This window comes from Halichoerus grypus, chromosome 14 (assembly GCF_964656455.1).
Source record: "Halichoerus grypus chromosome 14, mHalGry1.hap1.1, whole genome shotgun sequence".
NCBI lineage: Eukaryota > Metazoa > Chordata > Mammalia > Carnivora > Phocidae > Halichoerus > Halichoerus grypus.
Genome location: NC_135725.1, coordinates 71,868,587 through 71,890,345, shown reverse-complemented (window position 1 = coordinate 71,890,345; position 21,759 = coordinate 71,868,587). Strand labels below are relative to the sequence as shown.

Sequence of the window (21,759 nt, the reverse complement as noted above, 5' to 3'; positions counted from 1 at the left end):
GCAGTGTGTAAGTCATCGCTGGAAAACATTCATGGAGAAAAACATAAGACTGTACAGAAGGCACATGACATGAGAAGGTAGCCCAAAATGGAACGCTGGGGGCATCCCTGTTATAGGGAAGGAGGAAAGTGTTAAGCTATTAGGCAAGGAAGTAAAATGAATTTGTTAGTACCGTCAGAAACCACTAAATCATCATGCTATTGAAAAGGAGTGGGGCGCCTGGATCGCTCAGTCAGTTGAGCGTCCGACTCTTGATTTCGGCTCAGGTCATGATCTCAGGGTTGTAAGACCCAGCCCCACATCGAGCTCCATGCTCAGCATGGAGTCTGCTTGAGATACTTTCTCCCTTTCCCTCTGTCCCTCCCCCCACTCATGTGTGCTCTCTGTCTCTAAAATTAGTAAATAAATCTTTAAAAATAAAAAGAAGGAAAAGGAGTCATTTTTTTATTAGTAAGCAGAATCTATGGAGAGTTAGTTTTCAATGATTGGGTTTTATTTTTGCTATTTTTAATCCTGCTTTGTTTCATAATTTCCTCTTTATTATGTGGCAGATACATGCATTCTCTTGGCCCACTCCTACTCTTTAACTCCCCAAGAGAGCTCCCCAAGGATGAAGACAGGGTTTTTTATTTGTCCTCTCTCTTCCCACCCAGTGCTTGCTTATCAAGTTGGATGAATGATTAAAGAAATGACATTTATTTATATCTCACCAAAGATGAGTTTTTCATCTGGAAAGCCTACTTTTCCATGCTATAATGAGGCTGAAACATTTCTCACTTCCAGCCTTCTTTCAACAGGAATTTTATTTTCTTCCTTGAGGAAGTTCTCCTTTTTCTTTGTTTTGTTAAACTTGTGGGTGCTAGTTCCTATCAGTTTTTAGCATCCATAAGTTTTTTACAAGTAGATACATGCAATTGAAGAGTGTGGTTATGATGCAGTGGATTTGTGAGAAAGGTGCCTATATAGTAAATCTTTAGGTATTCACTCAGGGTTTTATCTGTGGCTAATTTTTAATTCTATTCCAGGTTCTGTAATTCCAGCTAAAGATGGTAAAAAGCCATGAAATGTGTTTTCTAGCAAATACAAAGAACTTGTGAATCATCTGCTATTCTTGTTTATTTGTTTGTTTTGCTTTTTGTTATTTTAGATTCTATGTCTGATTGATTGTCTTAAGAGTTGGTGTCTGGTGTCTAGAATTCGCTGCTAGCTCTCTCAAGTGAAATATAGTCTAATTGAGCATATGAAAAATTTGCAGTTCAAAACTGTGTATGTCAGATTGGTTGCATAAAGAATAAATGAGAAAAATCAGTGGATTTAATGTTATCAGCAAAGGTTTTAATACACAGGTGTAGGACTTAACCTGGACCTTAAATATGAGAATTGCCTGGCTTGGAGGGAAAAAGGGAGTGGGTGGGTGGTGTCACATAACGACATGAGGTCAAACAAAGGGGCAGAAATGTGTAATACAAATAGTGGGTGGGGAATGGCAGTGGTTAGAGCGGAAAACAGAGTCAGATCTTATTCTACGTGCCTTCGTTGAATATCTTCCGACTTGCTAAGTATTAATTAAATAAATGCATGAATTTTTCATTCCAGCTGTTTGCCAGTCTCCCTGCTTAAATGGTGGAAAATGCATAAGACCAAACCGATGTCACTGTCTCTCAGCTTGGACAGGCCATGACTGCTCCAGGTAAGGCAATCAAAAATGAATGTTTATCTACAACATAAAGAGGTCAAAATTCACGGGACATTTGTCCCAAGAGCCAGAAGGTATCTCTAGTTTAAGGATAAGCTTTTTACATTCAAAACTGTCCATTTTCAGATGCTCTCTAAATTTGAACTAGAGCCAACACAAAGAAATATTAGTTAAGAATTGACAAAACAGTATCTCAAAAATAAATAATCTTGTGCTCACTTTGGCAGCATGTAAACTAAAATTGGAATAATTCAGAGAAGGTTAGCATGGCCCGTTTAAAAGGATGACATGCAAACTCATGAAACATTCCATATTTTTCCACCAAAAAAAAGAAAAAAGGGTTAATTAAACAAATAAACTGCCCTCTTGAACAGAAGATTGCATCATTCATATGTAAGGATGTAAAATAAATAATAAACTCAATACATCGTATTGATGTTCACTTGCATTCCTGATTACAGTAAAAAATGGTATTGAGATTGATAAGAAATGTTTGTTTTTAAAGTCAAAAGTCTTGTTTCATATTTCTAGTGTATGTATATGCAGTATTTAATTGACTAAAAAAATTATGTAAAAATGTGTCTGCCAATTGGCTTCTCATTTCTTTTTTTTTTTTTAAGATTTTATTTATTTATTTGACAGAGAGAGAGACACAGTGAGAGAGGGAACACAAGCAGGGGGAGTGGGAGAGGGAGAAGCAGGCTTCCCGCGGAGCAGGGAGCCGGACACAGGGCTCGATCCCAGGAGCCTGGGATCATGACCTGAGCCGAAGGCAGACGTTTAACAACTGAGCCACCCAGGCACCCCTGGTTTCTCATTTCTAAACAGATAAATATCATAGTTGAGAAAAGATTATCACAAAAATAAGTCTAAGGGAAAATAGTTAAAAATAATTTAAACTTCTTTTTACTGAAGTATAATTGATATCCATTAAATTAGTTTCAGGTATACAACATAATGATTTGATATTTGTGTATATATTGCAAAATGATTATTACAATAGATCTAGTTAGCATCCATCACCACACAGTTACAAAATGTTTTTCTCCTGGTAAGAACTTTTAAGATTTACTATCTTAGCAACTTTCAAATATGCAATACAGTGTTATTAACTGCAGTCACCGTGCTGTACAGGACATCCCCATGACTTACTTATTTTATAACTGGAAGTTTGGATGGAAGGGCCATCCATGTTGTTGTAAATGGCAAGATTACATTTTTTATGGCTGAATAGTATTTCTGTGTGTGTGTGTGTGTATCACATTTTCTTTATTCATCCATCAGTGGACACTTAGGTTGTTTTCAGATCTTGGCTATTGTAAATCATGCTGCAATGAACATGGGGGCACATATATCTTTTCGAGTTAGTAGTTTCATTTTCTTCAGATAAATACCCAGAAGTAGAAGTAGAATTGCTGGGTTGTATGGCAGTTTTATTTTTAATTTTTAATTTTTAGAGCAACCTCCATACCATTATGCACAGTGGCTGCACCAATTCCCATTCCCACCAACAGTGAATTAGTGTTCTCTTCTCTCCACATTCTTGCTGCATCTTGTTCTTTCTTGTCTTTTTGATAATAGCCATTCCAACAGGTGTGAGGTGATACCTCATTGTGGTGTTGATCTGCATTCCCCTGATGATTGAGGATCTTGAGCATCTTTTCATGTACCCGTTGGCCTTCTATATGTCATCTTTGGAAAAATGTCTATTCAAATCCTCTGCCTATTTTTTAATCTAATTGTTTGGGTTGTGTTTTGGTTTTGGGGTTTTTGTTTTGTTTTGTTTTGTATTTTTGTTTGTTTTTTGCTATTGGGTTGTATAAGCTCTTTCTATATTTTGGATAGTAATCTCTTATGAGATATATGATCCCATTCAGTAGGTTGCCTTTTCATCTTGTTGATGGTTTCCTTTGCTGTGCAGGTTAGTTTGATGTAGACCCACTTGTTGATTTTTGCTTTTGTTGCCTTTGCTTTTGCTGTCAAATCCGAAAAATTCATCACCAAGACCAATGTCAAGGAGCTTGCCACCTATGCTTTCTTCTAGGAGTTTTATGGTTTCAGCTCTTATATTCAAGCCTTTAATCCATTTTGGGTTAATTTTTATGTATGATTAAGAAAGTGGTCCAGTTTCATCCTTTTGCATGTGGCTGTCCAGTTTTCCCAAGACGTTTGTTGAAGAGATTGTTCTTTCCTCAGTGTATATTCTTGGCTCCTTTGTCATAAATTAATTGACCATCTATGCATGGGTTTATTCCTAGGCTCTTTATTCTGTTTCATTGATCTATGTGTCTGTTTTTATGCCAACACCATACTGTTTTGATTACCATAGCTTTGTAATATAGTTTGAAATCAGAGAACATGATGCATCTAGCTTTGTTCTTCTCTCTCAAGATTTAAGCTTTTTTAAACCTCAGGAAATGTCAGACACACTACATCATGCAGTGGATAAAATATTTTCAATATTATAACACTATCCTCACAAATGTTGAAATGTTGGAATATTACCAGCTCTATTTTAAGACTTTCAATATATATTATTGTATTACATCACTTAGATTTGTATTATGTATATTTACTTCCATCTTATAGTAATCATTAAAAACAAATGGATATTTTCATATTCACCTTAAAAAGTGGGAAACTCAGTTAACTGAAAACAACTCTAATTTTTCCATTTCCTTTTATTTCATCATGATTAGAATATCAGAGTCAACTTGCAAAGACAAAAATTTATTTAAGTACAAGCTTCATTTAAAAACATCAGTCTTGTGCCAATGAATTTCTTCATATCATCCCAAGTATATGCCATCTTTGCAAAGAGAAAAAATAAATTAAACCCCAAAGAGCAAATTTGGATTGTATATGTAGAAGCTTCCAAGATAAAAATGATAGTTTTACTTGAGAGCAGAGTTGAAAGAATTTAAGAAAGTGAAAATCAAACTGGAAGGGGTTTCTGGGGAAAAAAGAAAAGAAGAGAGAGAGAGGGAAAAAAAAAGATAAAAGAAATAAGAATGGCAGTGACTCAAAAAGGAACAGGAAGTATTTATAACATCCTTATAATCTTAGACTTTCTATTTCAACTCCTTCATCTTATAAATAAGAAAAGGACACCCAGAGTTGTTTGTGTGGTTCCCTAATATCAAAATACTCCCATAAGAGCTCTTTCTCAACTAGGGGAAGGATAATTAGTAGCTTTTTGAAAATACTGTCTATTAATAAAGAAAACAAAATCTAGATATTCTTATGCAGAAGTTTAATAAAGGAATCCAAATGTATATGTTCAGCAAAATAAGCTCCGAGGCATATCCCATATTCAAGGGAAGGTCATCTTCTACCCAGAAGACTGGGCCAGCCCCTGCCTCCTTGTACTGTCATCGATTGTTCTAGGAGCAACATATTAGTAAGGACTCTCTTACCACAACTCTAACTAGCTTCATTAAAGAAAGGAATATGTTGTCACAATAGAAGGACCTTGCATAGAACCCAAAGACATGAGGTGGCTAAGCATTAGTAGGACCAGACTGAGGACTGGAAAGCCATGCAAAGCCTCTCCACCTCCTGTCTCCCTTCCTCTCTCCAGTGCCCGCTCCATCCTCTGCAGTGTGGTTTTCTCTGCTGTTCAGTTCAAGTGGAAGGACAGAACTGCTTACAGCGTCTACATTTTACATGTCACACCACAGCATCCGCAGAAATAGTGTGCTGACCCAGTTTAAAAATCTTAAAAATTGAAGGGCCCACCATGTATCAGTGAACTGTGGTCCTAGGTTGAGTTATGTTGTACTAACATGAAGAGTCATTTTGTCAAGATCTTTACCTTACTTTTGGGGTAAAGGGGAGAGGAGGCTGGCAATTCCCAGAAGAAAGAACCGTGTGTAGTATGATTCCCCTGAAATGGGAAGAGGAGAAAGCTTTTCTGAGAAATCAAAACAGTAAATGTTTCCAGACATTTTTTTTAAATTTCCTTCTCTCCCGCAAGATTGAGTGCCTTGAAGATTGTATCCCTCGTACTTAGTCCAGACACAGAAACAGATGCTCAGTAAAGCTTGTTCACAGATGGAGCCGTGTCCAGGCATCAGTGACAGCTGGTGGAGAAACACCCCTGTGGTATCCATTAAATCCCTCAACCTATAACCTTCTCTGCTGATGACTAAGACAGACCCGGTATTATTCCCAGTTAGTTCCGTCCTTAAGAAAGGGAATATGTTTCCTCTGATCTCTATGTGCATCTTCAGAAAATTGATCCTAAATAAATGGCATAAATAAAAACCATAAACTGTTAATGCTGTAAGGGACCTTCAGGTTCACGAAGTCCAAACTCATCGTTTTACAGATAAGAGGATTATCAGACGGGAGACTGGCGACAGAGCCAGGATCAAAACTCAAGTTTCTGCTGATTCTCAGATCTTTTCGTAAGGTTGGCACGTGTTCTCTCAAGGAATGACCCCCAACCGTACAAACAATGTCATGGAGTTTGCCCAGGCGTCTGAGACTTTCAGTCCTGTTTTCATCAGCCCCTAAGCTTTTACCTCTTCACTTCAGTTCTTCTGTTGAATCTCTTTGTTTTTTGTTCCAGGAAAAGGAGGCCTGGGTTTTAACCACTGCACAACCAACCAGCTCTCCTAAAAGCAGGATCATCTCTTCCTGGTAGTCCTGGGCATCCTGGAACTTATGCAAAGAAATTCCAACACGGTGCTGGGTCTTGTTTTGTTTCGTAAACTTGTTATTTGGGGATTACCTTTGTATTTTGTGTTCCATTTTGTTATTCCTTGTGACATACTTTCTTACATGTTTCCATTTTTAAATATGCTTGTATTTTCTATATAAAAGTATATTAAATAGATGCTGCTCCACTCACAAAATGTATATACTCTGCTGTCTACTGGGGAAGTTCCTGCTATACATTTTTATTCAGTTTACTTAAAATGATTTTTCAATTAAAATCTATTTTGCTATTAAATAACATTTGGCTGGATTAGTGCCATTTTGTGAGATGTCCCGGAAACAATGAAGAGGATAATGATCTTTCATCTGTGCTGCTGGGACAATACAGGATCACATGCAGTGTACTGAGAAAGCACAGTAAAGGAGACCCCTCATTCTAGCGCCATCTTCTTTACAGTATGTGGAACAATAAAGGTTTCCTTTTATTGAATCAGTGGGTAACTACTGGACCTCACTACCCGCCACCCAGAATGCTGCACTGGTGCTGAGGCGTAGCCTGGCTAATTCCTTCCCCAGCCTGTGGAAAGCTATAGGCAATCAACTTAGTGGATGGAGGAAAAAAGTATGGTCATGGCTCACAAAACAAAGTGGTTCCCTTCCTTCTCACAGCTGGAATAAGAAATGCAAGAACTGGAAGATGAACAGAGAGCCCACTACTGGGTCATAATCCCACAACTCACTGCTTTGGGAGATAGGAAGAGCAGGACAGAGAAAGGGAAGGAAAAAGGCAAATGGAAGAAGTTCCCCAAAACTGGGCTCCTGGTCTCACTTGCAAAAAAGAATTGCTGTCCAAAGCAGAGCTGAGCTCCCCCTCGGTCCCCACTCACTTCATCACTATACTTCTGCCAGGATAAAGACTTCCCCAGACTTCTGGAAAATAAAGCCAAACACTAGATTTTGTTTAAAATAGGAAAATCACAATCAACTCACCTTCATCCTGGGAGAAATGCTCCCAAATAGGGCATGGGGTGCATTGTAACACTACGAAGAGGTGCAGGAACAATGAAAAAGATCTTGATTGTCCTAGTGGTTCTCTCCACTGCCCTACACACCTCAGCTGTTGACTTCTTCTTTCTCCTGACATTCTCTCTTGACCAATTTTACATACTTATCAGTATACCTTTTATTTAGCTTATTGATGTCCCATCAACTTCCAAACTATGTTGATCTTCATCATTTTATAATCATAAAACTATAAAATGAAAGCCAAGTAATAAAAAGAAAGATGGCACCGGAAAATAGAAGCTAGGGAAAGCTACTGCATTTGAAAACAAAACTCAGCTCTGAAAGTGTACCTAAGTGCAATTTGTATTGGGTTACTTTGAATAGGTGAAAAGATCTTTATTTCATAGTAAGTTAAATTATTTTTGTTATGTAGACAGTACAGTGAAGTAAAGCATCATGCAAATGAGGTTTGCAAATAATATTTCATATCTAGAAATGTGCATAGAAAGAAATTTGCCAAACTTTATTAGTAATGATTTTCCCCAAGACATGGAACATTGGGAAACTTTTACCTCTTATCCAAATTTCCCCTTTATTTCTGACTTTCTTTTTTTTTTAAACATGCAGAGAATTTTTATTTATTATGTATGTTAATACTTATATTTATTTAAAGAACAGAGTCACAGAAGTGCAGGCCAGGTATTAGGGTTCAAGGAGCAACAGCGATGAAATATATTATCCCTGCATAATGGCTACAGTTTCTGCCTTATTTTGAATGAAAATATATTACTTGTATATTCATAAGTGTACTTTCATATTCAGCAAAAGTCATCTTAAATTCATAAAAATTAATGGAAGTGTAAAAGCCCCACACTAAAAGGTCATCTTTCTGTCTACCCTAATTAATCTGGCGTATGCATTGGCATCAGTAAGTTGAAAGATCTTGCCTCCGTATAGTTTTGTTTAAACACTTCCTCAGGAATCTTTAGAGAAGAATTCAGATCAAGGTGATCCTTAGGTTAATATAAAGATGGCAACTGCTACCAAGAGCAATATCCATAAATTTGGAGCTACGTTTCTACACAGGAGAAAAATATTTGCTGATGATCAAATTAAAGGATTTAACAAGTTAATTATTGAGACTGGCAGTGTATTTTTACAGTATGTCCCTGTGTTTCCTGCCCCAGGTGAGTGCATGAGTCTGGCACAACATTGCAAATTTACTGGCCAGATTACATCAGAATTACTTTCTTATGCTTCCTTAACAACTAACATAGCGACAGCAATACTCTTTTTTTTTTTTTTAAGGGCTTACACCTAATTACTCATGTTTTCCTCCTAACTCTGACCTTAAGGCAGTGATAACAACTTCAGACTTCCATTTTTTTCCCCTAATAATCTTACAGACCAGCCATTCCAGGTAACCTGGGCCCAAAATGTAGACTTGGATGGCACCTGAATGAAATGGACTGTTTTGAAAGTAATGGAAAGCTGCAAACGTGATGTAAGGGCCATGTGTCAGCGTGTTCCTAGCTGCAGTCATCAGCGGGCAAAGCTGCTTAAAGTATATACTTTCCCGGGGGAACGTCGCTGGGCCGTTGGGTTTTGTGAATGAAGCCACACTACTTTAAAGAGACCCACACAGAGCTCCGCTGTTCGGGTGTCTGTAAGAGTTACAGTACAGACTGCTGTCCTGTACTGGGCAGGGGAGAGATGCTGATCACACCCACCCCTCATAGAATTCTGGTGTGTTCCCTCCACCCTCATGAGTCCCGACCTGTCTAATTACACGCCTGATCCTCACCCTTCTGAATCACTGAGATTCCTCCTTTCATTATGTCCACTGGATCTTTTACTTTCCCAGCAGAGTGCTTCAAGCTAGTTTATGCTTCTGTAAGTTCAAGTGTATCTGATCAGCAAAGGCAATAAAGAGTGTGAACTGACAAACTAGAAAAACCTGAAAGAATGGATTAAGGTGAAGACCACAAAAAAGAAGCAAAAACGAGGTGCATGCATTTCTCAGTTATACCACATTCTTCAAAAGAGCTGTTGTTGAGACTCCATGAAGTCTATAATTAGAGGGGAAATATTTCCAAACTCTTTTTTGCACACCTTAGAGTTGGCATGCTGCGTTGTCATTTAAAATGTATTTTCTCATAGGCTGTCTCAAAACGTGTGAGGATTGGATGCCTTGTATCAACCAATGGCTGAATAAATGTTTGCGTCCCTCCCTCTTCTTAGCCCTTCCCCAACCCTTCTTGGCTAATTCTGCAAAGCTCCCTCTTAACCCTAGGAAAACTGACGTACAAAGAAGCGATACCTACAAGATCTAGAAATGACTAGCCAACACCTGAAGTCCAAGGCTAGGGTCCAGAGTACTCAGCCACAGCACTTTCTAGACAATAAACCTTAGCTAGAATATGGCTGGTATTTTCAACCCCAAATAAGCTTTGTAACTCTGGTAGTTTATTATGACAGCCTATGTTTCTGGTGTTTGCAAAAGAAAATGTTCTTAATCACAAAGCAGCCTTGGTTTTTGTTAGAGTCCCACCAAATAACTCTAGGCTATGTTTAAAGGGCAGCCCAAAATGTTCCATAAGTCATAATTGCCACATTGAGACGTCATGATGAATGGCTTTCAGGTCTCTGAATGCCCGTGTTGTCATCTCCAGGCCTTTGCCCAAGTCATTCCCTTTACCTATGTCACTGTTCTCTACTCCCAGTTCTGACCTAACCCCACCAGGGTAGTCACTGTCTCCCACACTGTTCTTTCTACCATTTGTTCTTGGGTTCTCAGATGCTGTTGACTTTGCTCTCAACCCCATTGCCTCCACCCCAAGGTCAACTTCACAGGACACAGGGAGAGTGCGTTCTGCCCTTTCTCATTCCAGTGTTCCCTCTAGTCAACAATGCCAATGAATAGAACAGACAAACCAATATGGATATCCAACAACGGAATGAATGTACTGTGTGTGTGTGTGTGTGTGTGTGTGTGTGTGAGAGAGAGATAGTAAGATTCAGAAGGAAAAGCAATAGGTCAGATATATCCAGAAGCTCTCTTACACACACACACACAGACCCCACAAACCTTTTTATTCCTATTAAAATCATCCGTGATGTTGGTCTTAAGCCACTGCCCAGCTTGCTCCACTCAAACCTTGGGTGAATCCAAAAATACAGAAATGGAACTTTAGCATCTCAAGAATATGCTTATACTTTCATGGGATTTTTGTAGCCACTTCCTCAGCAGTTCTCACCTTGGCACATGCTGTTTTGTTTCCATCATCACCAGGTGTTTGTTTTTCAATATACATAGCGGCTTTAACCTTATAAATAAAGTTATGTGATCTATGAAAACTGTTCACTTTATTTCCTAACAACCTAAATGGCTCCTCAGAAAGGTTGAGTCTTTGCAAATATGCCAGGACAGAACTGAGAGGGAAAACTGTCTACCTCTGTTCTACACAAAAGAAGTGAAAGTTCTTCTATTAAAAGCATGTTTCTTAATCAGGAAAAATTAGACACACACTGAGTATCAGATGAATATTTGGAATTATTGTTGATTTCAATGGTTGGGTTAATGGTATTTTCATTATTTTCTTAAGGCTTGGTATATTAGATAGTCATACTGAAGTGTTTACTAATGAAATTATATGGATGCTTGGATATGCTTTTAGCTCCAGAAAAAAAAAGTGGGGGTCAGGCAGGTACAGCTAAAGCCAGAACAGCAGAGTGTCGCTAATAGCTGAAGCTGAGTGAAGGATACTCGAGGGTCATTACACTGTCCTCTCTACCTTTGTGTAGAGAGGTGTGTGGTTGAAATTTTCCACAACCAAACAATGTGTCTCCGTCACAGTTATTGGCTATTAGCTGATGAACCTTGTGTTTGAAACTTGGAGAAAGGGTATTGCTGCTCAATCCACAAACAGGCAAATGCGTGGTGTCTGGGAAACCCACTGTGTGAGGATATAGAACAATGAAAGGAGTCCCTTCTTAAAAAGCAAATGGAGCTGGCTCATTCTCATGGTCACTTTCCATATTATGTAAGATCCCTGAAGTTAATGGCTTCATCGTCTGGGCTCCACAGCACTGGTACACATATCTATTAAGGCAATTTTCTCTTTATATCTTGACTAGTTTATGTGTCTGAATCTCCATAATGGCAAGAGTTATTTCTTATTTATGGATACAGTGATGAAAAGCACAGGCTCTGGAATTCAACCACCCACATTCAAATCCTGGTCCTTCCTGTTATGAGCCATATCGTCTGGACAAGGTCCTGGTGCAAGAGCCTCTCTTTCCTCATCTGCATAATGGAAGCAATAATAGGACCTACTCTGATTGCTCTTGTTGTGAGGATGACAAAGTCTCACAAGTAGGTGTTTGCACAATTTACCGAATCAGTCAATTTTTCTCAGTTGAGTACATTTCCTTGTGAGTCCCGTTACTATACTAACCATCCATGGAATTGTAACCCAATCCCAGCCTCTTTTATTTCCTGACCCCGCATTCTGTGCAGGCAACCGGGCTAGACTGGAGGAAACATTACAATACCGAAAACCAAGCTCTTCAGAGGAAATACAGACATTAGCCCCAGTGCAATGTTGCCCATCCTCTAGACAGGTGACTGAAACATTCTATGGATCTTATGGATTTGATGCCTTGATGGCCCCAAACCTCTTCCACTAAAGGAGGAACAACATTGAGATAACTGCACGGCCAAGCACTAGAACTGGAATTGAAGAGCACTCTAATCCTTGGCCCATTGTTGTGGCTTGCTATCAAGTTGCCAAGACAATCAATTTTCCTGTACCCCACCGCCCAGTGGCCCTGCTACCAACGCAGCACAAGTGACTCTCCTCCACTTAGTTCCACTGGCTTGGTGTTCATCATTCTGACCCAGGTATTAGAATAAGGCCCTAAGGATTAATGAAGTCTTGGCCAGAGTCGCCTGACCACATCCCCAGATATAACAGTGTCCAGGTAGCAATTAAAATGAGACTTTAACATAAACCACAATATTCAGCAGAGTTAGGATATTTAACATGTTTCATTCATCCAAAATATTAACATCTCTAAGATGGCAATGCATCTTACAACGGCATGGCATAATACGATTGGCAGTTTAACGGTATATCTCACCATCATGGTATCTCAGATTTAATATGAAGCAATCAAATGACGTCTTCGGTGCCCGACCCTATATTAATATAATATTTGACACATGGAAATTTACAGCCTTAGGTGAATTGCTGGCCCGCGGTGCTGGAGGTGCTTTCTGGGTCTGTGGAAAGCCTTTTGAGTCTCTGTGTCCTTTAAACTCTGCTATTGCTAATAGAAAATAAACATCAAGATAAAGGAAGAACATATGAGCTCTTTGAACCCCTGAACTTTGATTTGAAAAAGATTCTTTCCTAAACATCATTGGTTTTGATTGTATGAGTCACTGTGGAATGCCTCTCCAAATCCTGACCCTCCCCCTTGATTCTGTTGGTTTTCCTAGTAAGTGAGTGGAGACAATGGGGAAAAAGGAGTTGGCTAAATCCAGCTGCTTTTCTCCCTAAGGTGCCTCATAACAGAATCACTCCCTTTCACACACGTAAACTACCTGCTCCACCCATCTTCAGCCTTGTCATCGAGTTCCCTGGTGAGTCACATAAACACACACTGGAGGGCTTGTCTTTTTGGCAGTGGTATCTGGACTACACCCCTGCACCCTGACTTGGTCTCCCATCTTCCCATTGCTGATATGATCACATTTCTCTTTTCTCCTGGTATGCTGACCTTCAGTTTCATATTCTTGTCTTCCAGAAAATATATATGCCTTTTTTCCAAATCAGCTTTTGCAGTCCTGACGGCACAGCTTTCTGCAACATTGTCATAACCAGAAGGGGAAAGGGCCTTGGAAAAGTTAAGGTTCTCGGGGGCCAGGGACTTTCTTGATTTTCGGATTTTAAAAATGAAACTGGGGTGAGGGACTTACCCAGGGTGACGCCATTAGGAATACCATGAGAGGGGCGCCTGGGTGGCTCAGTCGTTAAGCGTCTGCCTTCGGCTCAGGTCATCGAGCCCCACATCAGGCTCCCTGCTCCGCGGGAAGCCTGCTTCTCCCTCTCCCACTCCCCCTGCTTGTGTTCCCTCTCTCGCTGTGTCTCTCTCTGTCAAATAAATAAATAAAATCTTTAAAAAAAAAAAAGAAAAGGAATACCATGAGGAACACAACTTTGGCCACTGCCACTAGCCCTTCCTCCAGGGAATGTATACCTCTTCCCTCAATTTAGATTGTCTCCAACTGCAATCTCCGGAAGAACAGATGAATTGCAACACTGGGCAGCTGTCATCCTCTTTGTAATGTTTCTGGATCCTAATAAAAGCGTATGAGAATGTACTGGATGCCACTGTTATAACCCAGAGAGTGGTGGCTTTATAGGTGCAGCAGTGTGGTTGGGAAATGGGCTTGAAGGCACACCTGCAAATGACTCTATTTAAGATCAAGAAACAATCAATTGTGCACATCAAAGAGAGGACTCTTCTCTGAGATTCTGCTTCCCAAATCTTCCTCTCTCTCTATTTTCAGTTACTCCTAACCTGCTTCCATGCCTTCCCCAATTAGCCAATTAAGTGAAGCCTTGTGTTTTATCTTGAAACCTTCAATTCGTGTGGTTTCACATTTTTGGAAGTGGTAATATAATCTCCTAAATGCGTCTGCATTGGTTTTGATCATGTTTTGTGTTTGTCTCTTGGGGGAGGAGGTTGGAGGGGAGAAAGGGAGGAAGGCAATTAGGGAAGGGATAGGAAGAGAGGAGGGCACAATTTTTTGATCAAGTACCAAACTGTTTTCCAGTGCCAATACTGGGCTGATTCACTACCAGCTCCAGTGCCGAGGGAAGGCTCTTACAAGGTGTTTTTGTCCCAGAATTGTTCATTTAGGCAAGGTGGGAATTGCAGACTGTGTGCCTTTTCTACATCATGCAGCACATACAGAATATTGGAGTAGAGTTCTCAAATTAGATCCTGGCATATGTCCCAATGAACATCACTGAAAAGAATGACAGTGGGAAAGGTCTAGGGAGTTACAAGTGATTGAGCTACTTACCTGATCATCCAACAGCTTCTAGAAAAATTGACTAAAACACTGGAAATCTACCCCTTCTATGTTCCCAAACATACACATGCCATATTGCATGTATAAAAGCATGGTTTGAGATTTTTTTTAAAAAATGGGAAAGGGAGGAAGAAAGGAAGGGAGGGAGGGAGGGAAGAAAGGAGAAAGAGAAGGGAGTCTAGTTAAAGAGCTATATACTCTGAATCCTCTACTTGTTTTGCGTTATCAAAATCCAAAAGAGGATTTTGCCCAAGTAGGCCAAGGAGAAGGTCATTTCAGTAAATTTAAGACCTAGGTTCTATTTAACGCTTAGATAGAACCTCTTCACTAGGTCATTCATCTGTATGCCTCAGTATAGGTGCCCAGTGACTGCTCAGTGTCAGAAGGATGGCAATAGTAATCCCATGGATTTGTGGAGCACTTAAAAGCCTTCAAAGCCAATTTCCATATACAATCTCACTTGATCCTCGAAACGACTCAGTGAGGTAGGCAGGCCAGGACATCTTAGCCCCATTTTATAGATCAGCAGTTCTCAAACTATTTAGGCTATTTAGGTTTGGAGCGATCAGAGGTCCTGGTACTCTTTGAGGGACAGTGTGAACTATTGTCACTTTAAGTTACGTAGCAACTAATTATAGATTCTGGGGCAAGCAATGTCCAACTATAGGTCAGGCAGAAGCCATGTGGGCTTTGGGAGAAGAGGTGAGTAGAGCCGGGACTTGGTTTAGGTGAGGGTGGAAGCAAAGTAGAGCCCCGGAGGCAAAAGCAGACTTTTCTACAGAGGTGATTTGAAGGCTTTTTAGAGCCCAAATTCGAGGAGCAAGTTAGCAGGCTAAACTAGACAAAGCAAGAGGCTCAGAGTAACAGGCATGATAATGCAGAGAAAGGGGTCAGAAGGCCAGTTAGTTGGACTGTGAACAGGGTTGGGGTCCCTGGGTTCCTGCTAATTTCATGGTGGTCAAGTAGGAAACCGAAATTAGCCAAAAATTTGGAACCAAAATGCTGAAGTAAGGTCAGTGTTAGTCATCTTTTACTCTGATGAGATGGGCTGGACCCATCCTTCAGGACTCTTTTCCAAGACCTAGATGTAGCATAAGAGAAGTCTGACCCTAATCTATTGATGATAGATGATGTAGGAAAAGACGTTAGGGTCCAAAGCCGATGGCCAAGAAAGAATTCTTGAGACATCTTTGGTGCAAAAAGGTGGTTTTATTAAAGCACGGGGACAGGATTCGTGGGCAGAAGGAGCTGCACTGGGGTCAGGAGGAGTGGCCCATTATATACTTTCAAGTTGGGAGGGGGTTAGGGAATAGCGTAAGTCTCTAAGGAATTTGGAAGCAAGGTTTCCAGGACCTTGAGTGGGCTAGCTATTGTTGGGAAAAGGTCATTTATTACTGTTTAATAAAACCTGAGCCATGAGACCCTTCATATGAATATCGGTGAGTCATATGCTTGGGGGATGATTGCCAACATGTATCTTGCGGGGGGTAGAGATAAAGGAAGTTTTCAAAGGAATTGTTATACGTTGAAGTAGACTTACAGGATCCTGGGGTTGGGCTAAGATTGCCTTTTGCCCTTAGCGAAGTATTAACATTGAGACAGTTGAGTCCCTAGAGGAATGTCACTCTGCCTCTTTCGAGGATTTGTCAATGGGCTGTAAGTAGTAAGGAAATTCAGTAATTTTTCTTCTGCCTTTGTTTCCCACATCAATAGAGACCTCTACTGCAAAGGGCCCACATTAGGGCTTGTCCTGCATGGGATCTGGGGAGAGTGTAAGGAAGCTAAGACCACCAATAAATCAGAGTGTGTGAACAGTGATCACAACAGGACTCCTCATCCAAGGATTGATGGACCAAAAAAACAAAAAAACAACCCACAGGAATGTTTGGATTCCCCTCAGAAATTATTTTAGAGAAAAATGACAAGCACAGAGTTTCTTGGGGGTTAGTTATGGTGAGTTGAGTGGGAAAAGGATATGCAGCAGTCCACACAATGTTCCCATTTGGATCAGTGGTATTACTACTACTTCAAGGTGTAAGGCTCATAACAGTGGCATTCTCTGACTCTTTTCTGTCCTTTATATACCTAGAGTATATGCAAACTTGACAAGTATTCGTTGAGTGGGTGCCTTATGTCTATCTTACACGTGAGGAAAACATTGCCTTCTGCATTGCCGCTCTTGTAAAATTCCTCCTTCTATCACAAATGAATTTCTGTAATTCCCAGTATGCTTTTCTGAATCCAGTGTCCCTGTCTCTAGCCTTTAGAGCATTATCATACTAATGGCTCTTCCTCATCGTTAAGGCTCCTTCTTGGTTGCTTATTAACCTCAAAGTTCTCCCCTTGAAGTCCCTCCATAGTCTGACCCCAGTTTACTTATCATCCAACCTTGGTTTTCTTATACGTCCCCTCAAACCTGCCCTACATGGGGAGATTCAATGTTCAAATGTTTAACTTTCATACAGCTCGAATCTCCATATGTCATATACTAACACTCTGTTGTCCTTAATGTGAAAAACTGTTTTTTATTTATCTTTACCAGCATCGATATTTTCTCAGAACTCTTTTTTCAGAGCTAAGTTTGCAGTGAGCAAGTAATCATATAAACTTTTATATTTTCATTAAATGTTTAACAAATAAATGTAATTCTGAGGCCAGAGTAAACACACAAGCCACTGGGGGAGAAAATGCTTAACATGCTGTATGAGATAGGACTTCAGTAGGTTATACAGGAAACATCACAAGGCAATGGAGAAAGACTGACTGACATTCAGTAAATTGACTCTAGAGAAATGTATGTATATTCTCCTCTCTTCCCATAACAACAAATAGTGAAAGAAAGATTAAAATGTACATGGACACAGCAGGGAAGCAGTGTATGTAATATTTTATATTTGTTGAGCGGTGGGTACATCTTTTATCCTTTATGTTGTTAAAAAGAAAACCATACGCCCAAAATGGCATCTTAGGTTAAGGACCCAAGTCAGTAAGCCAAGATTTAATACCTAACCTAACTGCAGTTTCAACCCCCCCAAAATGTAACCTTTAACCAGTCAATTAGGGATTTTCTAGTCAGTACTACTAAAGCAGTCTATCACCTGGGCCCTCTTCATCCCCTCACAGGAGGATAAGGTAATCCACCCACTAAAACCCTTTTGTCCCCAAATGAAGGTTACTTCACCTATAATAATCCTTCTGTTTATGACTTCCTGGGCCTGCCTTTAAAAACCTTTCACTTCCTGTAGCCCTTTGGAGTTCCCCTCTACCTGGTAGATGGGATGCTGCGAGAGTCATGAATCATTTAATAAAGCCAATTAGATCTTCAACTTTACTTGGTTGGATCTTGTTTTTTAACAATGTATTTTGATTGTCTTAGGTTTTTATATGTTTTAATTTGAAACGTTTAATGTAAAAACTAGAATTACTTTTTGTTATTAGGATAAATATGATACACATAAATAACCACAAAATAAGAGTATCTTTTCAATCATATAACCAATGCAAAAATGTCGAAAGACACAATCAAGAGATTTGACTGAAAAAATTTAATTTCTGTACTAAAAAAGAAACATTAATTACTAAAACACTTAAAATATAAAGATCCTCTTACAAATTAAAAATTAAACAGATCTAGTAAAAAAAATTGGCAAATACTAAATAGTTTTATATTAAAAAATAGAAATGTGTTCAACCATATTAGTAATCAAGGAAATACAAACTTAAAACTATAATAACAAGTACATGGACTGCTAGTGTGTGCAAATTGGTATAAGCACTCCAGACAAAATTTGACATTACACATTAAAATCACTAAAAATTCCTAGGAAATCACTCTAAAAGAAATAAGAGTTTCCACAGTGGTTTATTAGACACTCATCACAGTGTTGTTTTATGACTGTAAGGTTGTAAAAAATAAGAAAAAAAGTTCATTAAAACATGATGCACCCAAATGATAAAGTAGTATGCAACAATTAAAACTCATGTGGTGTGGGGGCGCCTGGGTGACTCAAGTTGGTTAAGCATCCAACTCTTGATCTCAGCTCAGGTCTTGATCTCAGGGTCATGGGTTCAAGCCCTGTGTTGGGCTCCACTTAAAAAAAAAAAAAATCATGTTGTCCGAGTACATTAGATAATGGGACAATGACCCTGGCATAACATTAAACATTAAGGAGTAGAACAAATACAAAATCGTATTATAATATAATGGCAGTTCAGTGAAATTGAATTACACATATTGTGATACTGTGATATATAATAAGGAATAAATATTTGCTCTTCTACTGGGTCCCAAAACCCTGTAACGACCCCGTGATAAGGGTGGTAACGATGTTTTTGTTGTGCTAATGAGCTGACTTTTGGAAAGCCCTGAGGTAACCTAATGCTGGGGCTGGTTGCCAGGGAAACCAACCTTGTGGTAGAAGGGTTGGAATTTTCAGCACCACCTCCCTCCCCAAACTCGGGGAGGAGAGAAGGGCTGGAAGTTAACTCGACTGCCAGTGGCCACTGACTTAATCAACCATAAGTATGTAATGAGCCTCCATAAAAACCCCAAAAGGACTGGGTTCAGAGAGCTTCCGGCTTGGTGACCAAGTGGACATTTAGGGAGAATGGCACGCCTGGAGATGGCATGGGAGCTCCAAGCCCTTTCTCCGTTCCTTGCCCTGTGCATCTCTAATGTCTGGCTGTTCCTGAGTTATCTCCTTCTACAATAAACTGGTAATCTAGTAAGTAAAACGTTTCTCTGCTCTGTGAGCCGCTCTAGCAAATTAATCGAACCCGAGGAGAGGGTCATCGGAACCTCTCGTTCATAGCCAGTCAGTCAGAAGCACAGGTAAACAAACTGGGCTTGTGACTCAGGTCTGAAGGGGCAGGGTCCTTTTGGGACTGAACCCTCAACCTGTGGGATCTGACGCTATCTCTGAGTAGATAGTGTCAGAATTGAGTTGAATTGTAGGACACTCTGTTGGTGTCCCCAGAATTGCACACATACTGCTTATACACGTGTGTGTGTGACATCAAAATACAGTGGTGATAATACAGTCTTAGAGATCCTGTATCCCAGTTGCTTTTCTACTTTCTAGTTTTCAGTATTTTCAAATGTTTTTGAAATAAAAGTAATCAGAAATACATAGTTACTCTAGATTTATACAAGAAGCGTCGAGTCTGTTAGAGAGATTGCAAGCCTCCTGTGGAAATGGGGGTGATACAGTAAATGAAGATTTCCGGAGTTGGGGGATATAAAGAAAACGAAGTGTTATGGCGGTTTCCGCATCTCACAGCGGGGCGCCGCAGACTGCCCACAGAAGCCTGGGCAGGATTCGCTCTGTGCCAGCTACTGCCATAATACTAAGGAACTCACTTGTGTGAACACTTGGCCCCGGCACAGTTGTCCACACTTACACTTTCCTTCACTTCCCTGAAGGCACAGTGCAGGGGTTGAGTGAAGAGTGAGAATGGCCCTTTTCCATCTGGGTCTTTCTTTTTCTCCACGTGATCCAAGATGTGTACTCTTCATACGATCCACCGTCATGACTCCCGACCCATTACTGGGAGCAAGTGCCAAGGGCCTTTCAAATCCTAGAGCTCCTTCTGGCTCTGTTCCTGAGGCTAGGCATTGGCTCAGGGACCTTGCATGGTTTTGCTTCCCAGTAGTCAAGGGATCACTGAAGGTTATAAATTCCCATTTAGTGCTGAAACTCCAAGCAAATATGGTTGTTTATTTTGAACACAAATTTTTTTTTTGGTCTGGTAAAAAACTTACATCTGAATGTTGCAGTTGCCCACCTGATCTCTGGGAAGAGCTGTTACATTTCCCATCGGTACCACAAGGCTGATCTTTGGTCAATACAGGCAGGAATGGCCAGTTTAACCAGTTGTTAAATTATTGGAATATATAATGGCTGATAAATAGCCTCTGCCCCCAGCCCCACCCTCACGTCCCAACCCATTGAGGCTGACTCATTCCCTCCCCTAGGACATTCTGGATCTCCCCCAAATCCAGCAACTGAAGGTGTTAATACCTAGCAGAGCAGCCCTCCTTCCCCCCTCCCCCCCGCTGAGCAGATGCACAGCTGTTGTCCATCCTGACTGATCAGCCTCCAAGTCACTCAGGGTGTTAAATATTTGGAATGATACTCCTGCATCGTTATGGTGTTAAAGACATGCTAGACCAGACCAACATAAATCAATCCCATTGTTTAAAAAAACTTCTAGCCCAATGGTTCTCAAACTTGAGCTTGCAGCAGAATCACGTGGACTCCTTGTTAAAACCTACCCATCTGGGCCCTCCCCTCAGAGATTCCGGATTCAGCAGGTCCAGGGTGGGGTCTGAGAATTTGCATTTCTCAGGATTCTCAGGCAATGCTAATGCTTGTGCTCCTGGTCCTCTGTTCACCAACAGCTCCCTGATAGAAACATACCTCCAGAGCCCTGCTTTGCAAAATCCTTGTGCACAAGAATCCCCTGGGGAACCTTATAATAACAGATTCTTATGCAGTGAATACGGGATGGAGGCTGAAGTTCTGCATGTCTATCAAGCTCCCGGGTGATGCCACTGTTTACAAATGACCTTGACTAGCAAGGTTTTACAGCACTAAAGAGAATTCACCCTTCTCCTGCACATAAAGAAAGTCCTAGTTGTAAATCCTTTGTCCTTTCTGTATGCAATTCCCTAATCTTCCTTCTTGCATTTATTCTTCTTCTTCTTGTTGTTCCCGTAGCTCCCCCCCCAACAAATTCCCAGGTGATGCTGATACTGCTGGTCTCCGGAGCATACTGAATGGTAAGACGCTGGTAGTAGGTCCAGTCCGCTGCCTCTCCTGCAAAGCGCTTTAGAGAAGCCCCTCCTATCTTTCCCTGGCGTATATCCTTGAGTTACTCCCTCCCAGCGCTCACCCAAAGCCCAAACCTCCACAGAGAGGAAGATTTCACCAGGGCTTTTGGTAAAAGAGCACAAAACTGACTTTTTTTCTTAGGATAAGACTAATAATGATCTGAATTTTCTATTAGTTATTTACCTACTTCTGTGGTATTTAACATTCTTGGGGGGGGTGCCAGGGGGGGAGCAGAGGGAGAGAGAGAATTTCAAGCAGGTCCCACGCCCAGCACAGAGCCTGATGTGGGACTCGATCTCATGACCCTGAGATCATGACCTGAGCTGAAATCAAGAGTCAAATACTTAACCGACTGAGCCACCAGGCGCCCCTATGGTACTTACCATTTTGCTGTGCCTCTGTAAATTCTGAGGTGGATTCCAAGTAATGCATAGGAATGATTTATCTATTTATTTTTT

At 40.4% G+C, this 21,759-nt stretch overlaps 1 protein-coding gene and 1 non-coding gene across 2 annotated transcripts in view; both read left to right on the top strand.

Moving 5' to 3' along the window:
• Nucleotides 1-6,848, top strand: part of SVEP1 (sushi, von Willebrand factor type A, EGF and pentraxin domain containing 1) — a 193,061-nt gene extending 186,213 nt beyond the window's left edge. The window contains exons 47-48 of the mRNA XM_036090877.2: nucleotides 1,597-1,690; nucleotides 6,270-6,848. Coding sequence (XP_035946770.2) covers nucleotides 1,597-1,690; nucleotides 6,270-6,291 — 116 coding nt within the window. The 3' untranslated portion in view covers nucleotides 6,292-6,848. The remainder of the gene's footprint in view (nucleotides 1-1,596; nucleotides 1,691-6,269) is intronic.
• On the top strand, nucleotides 1,908-2,014 carry LOC118534815 (U6 spliceosomal RNA). The gene has a single exon (XR_004916900.1). It is a non-coding gene; the product is annotated as a U6 spliceosomal RNA (small nuclear RNA).
• Nucleotides 6,849-21,759: the final 14,911 nt, after the last annotated feature.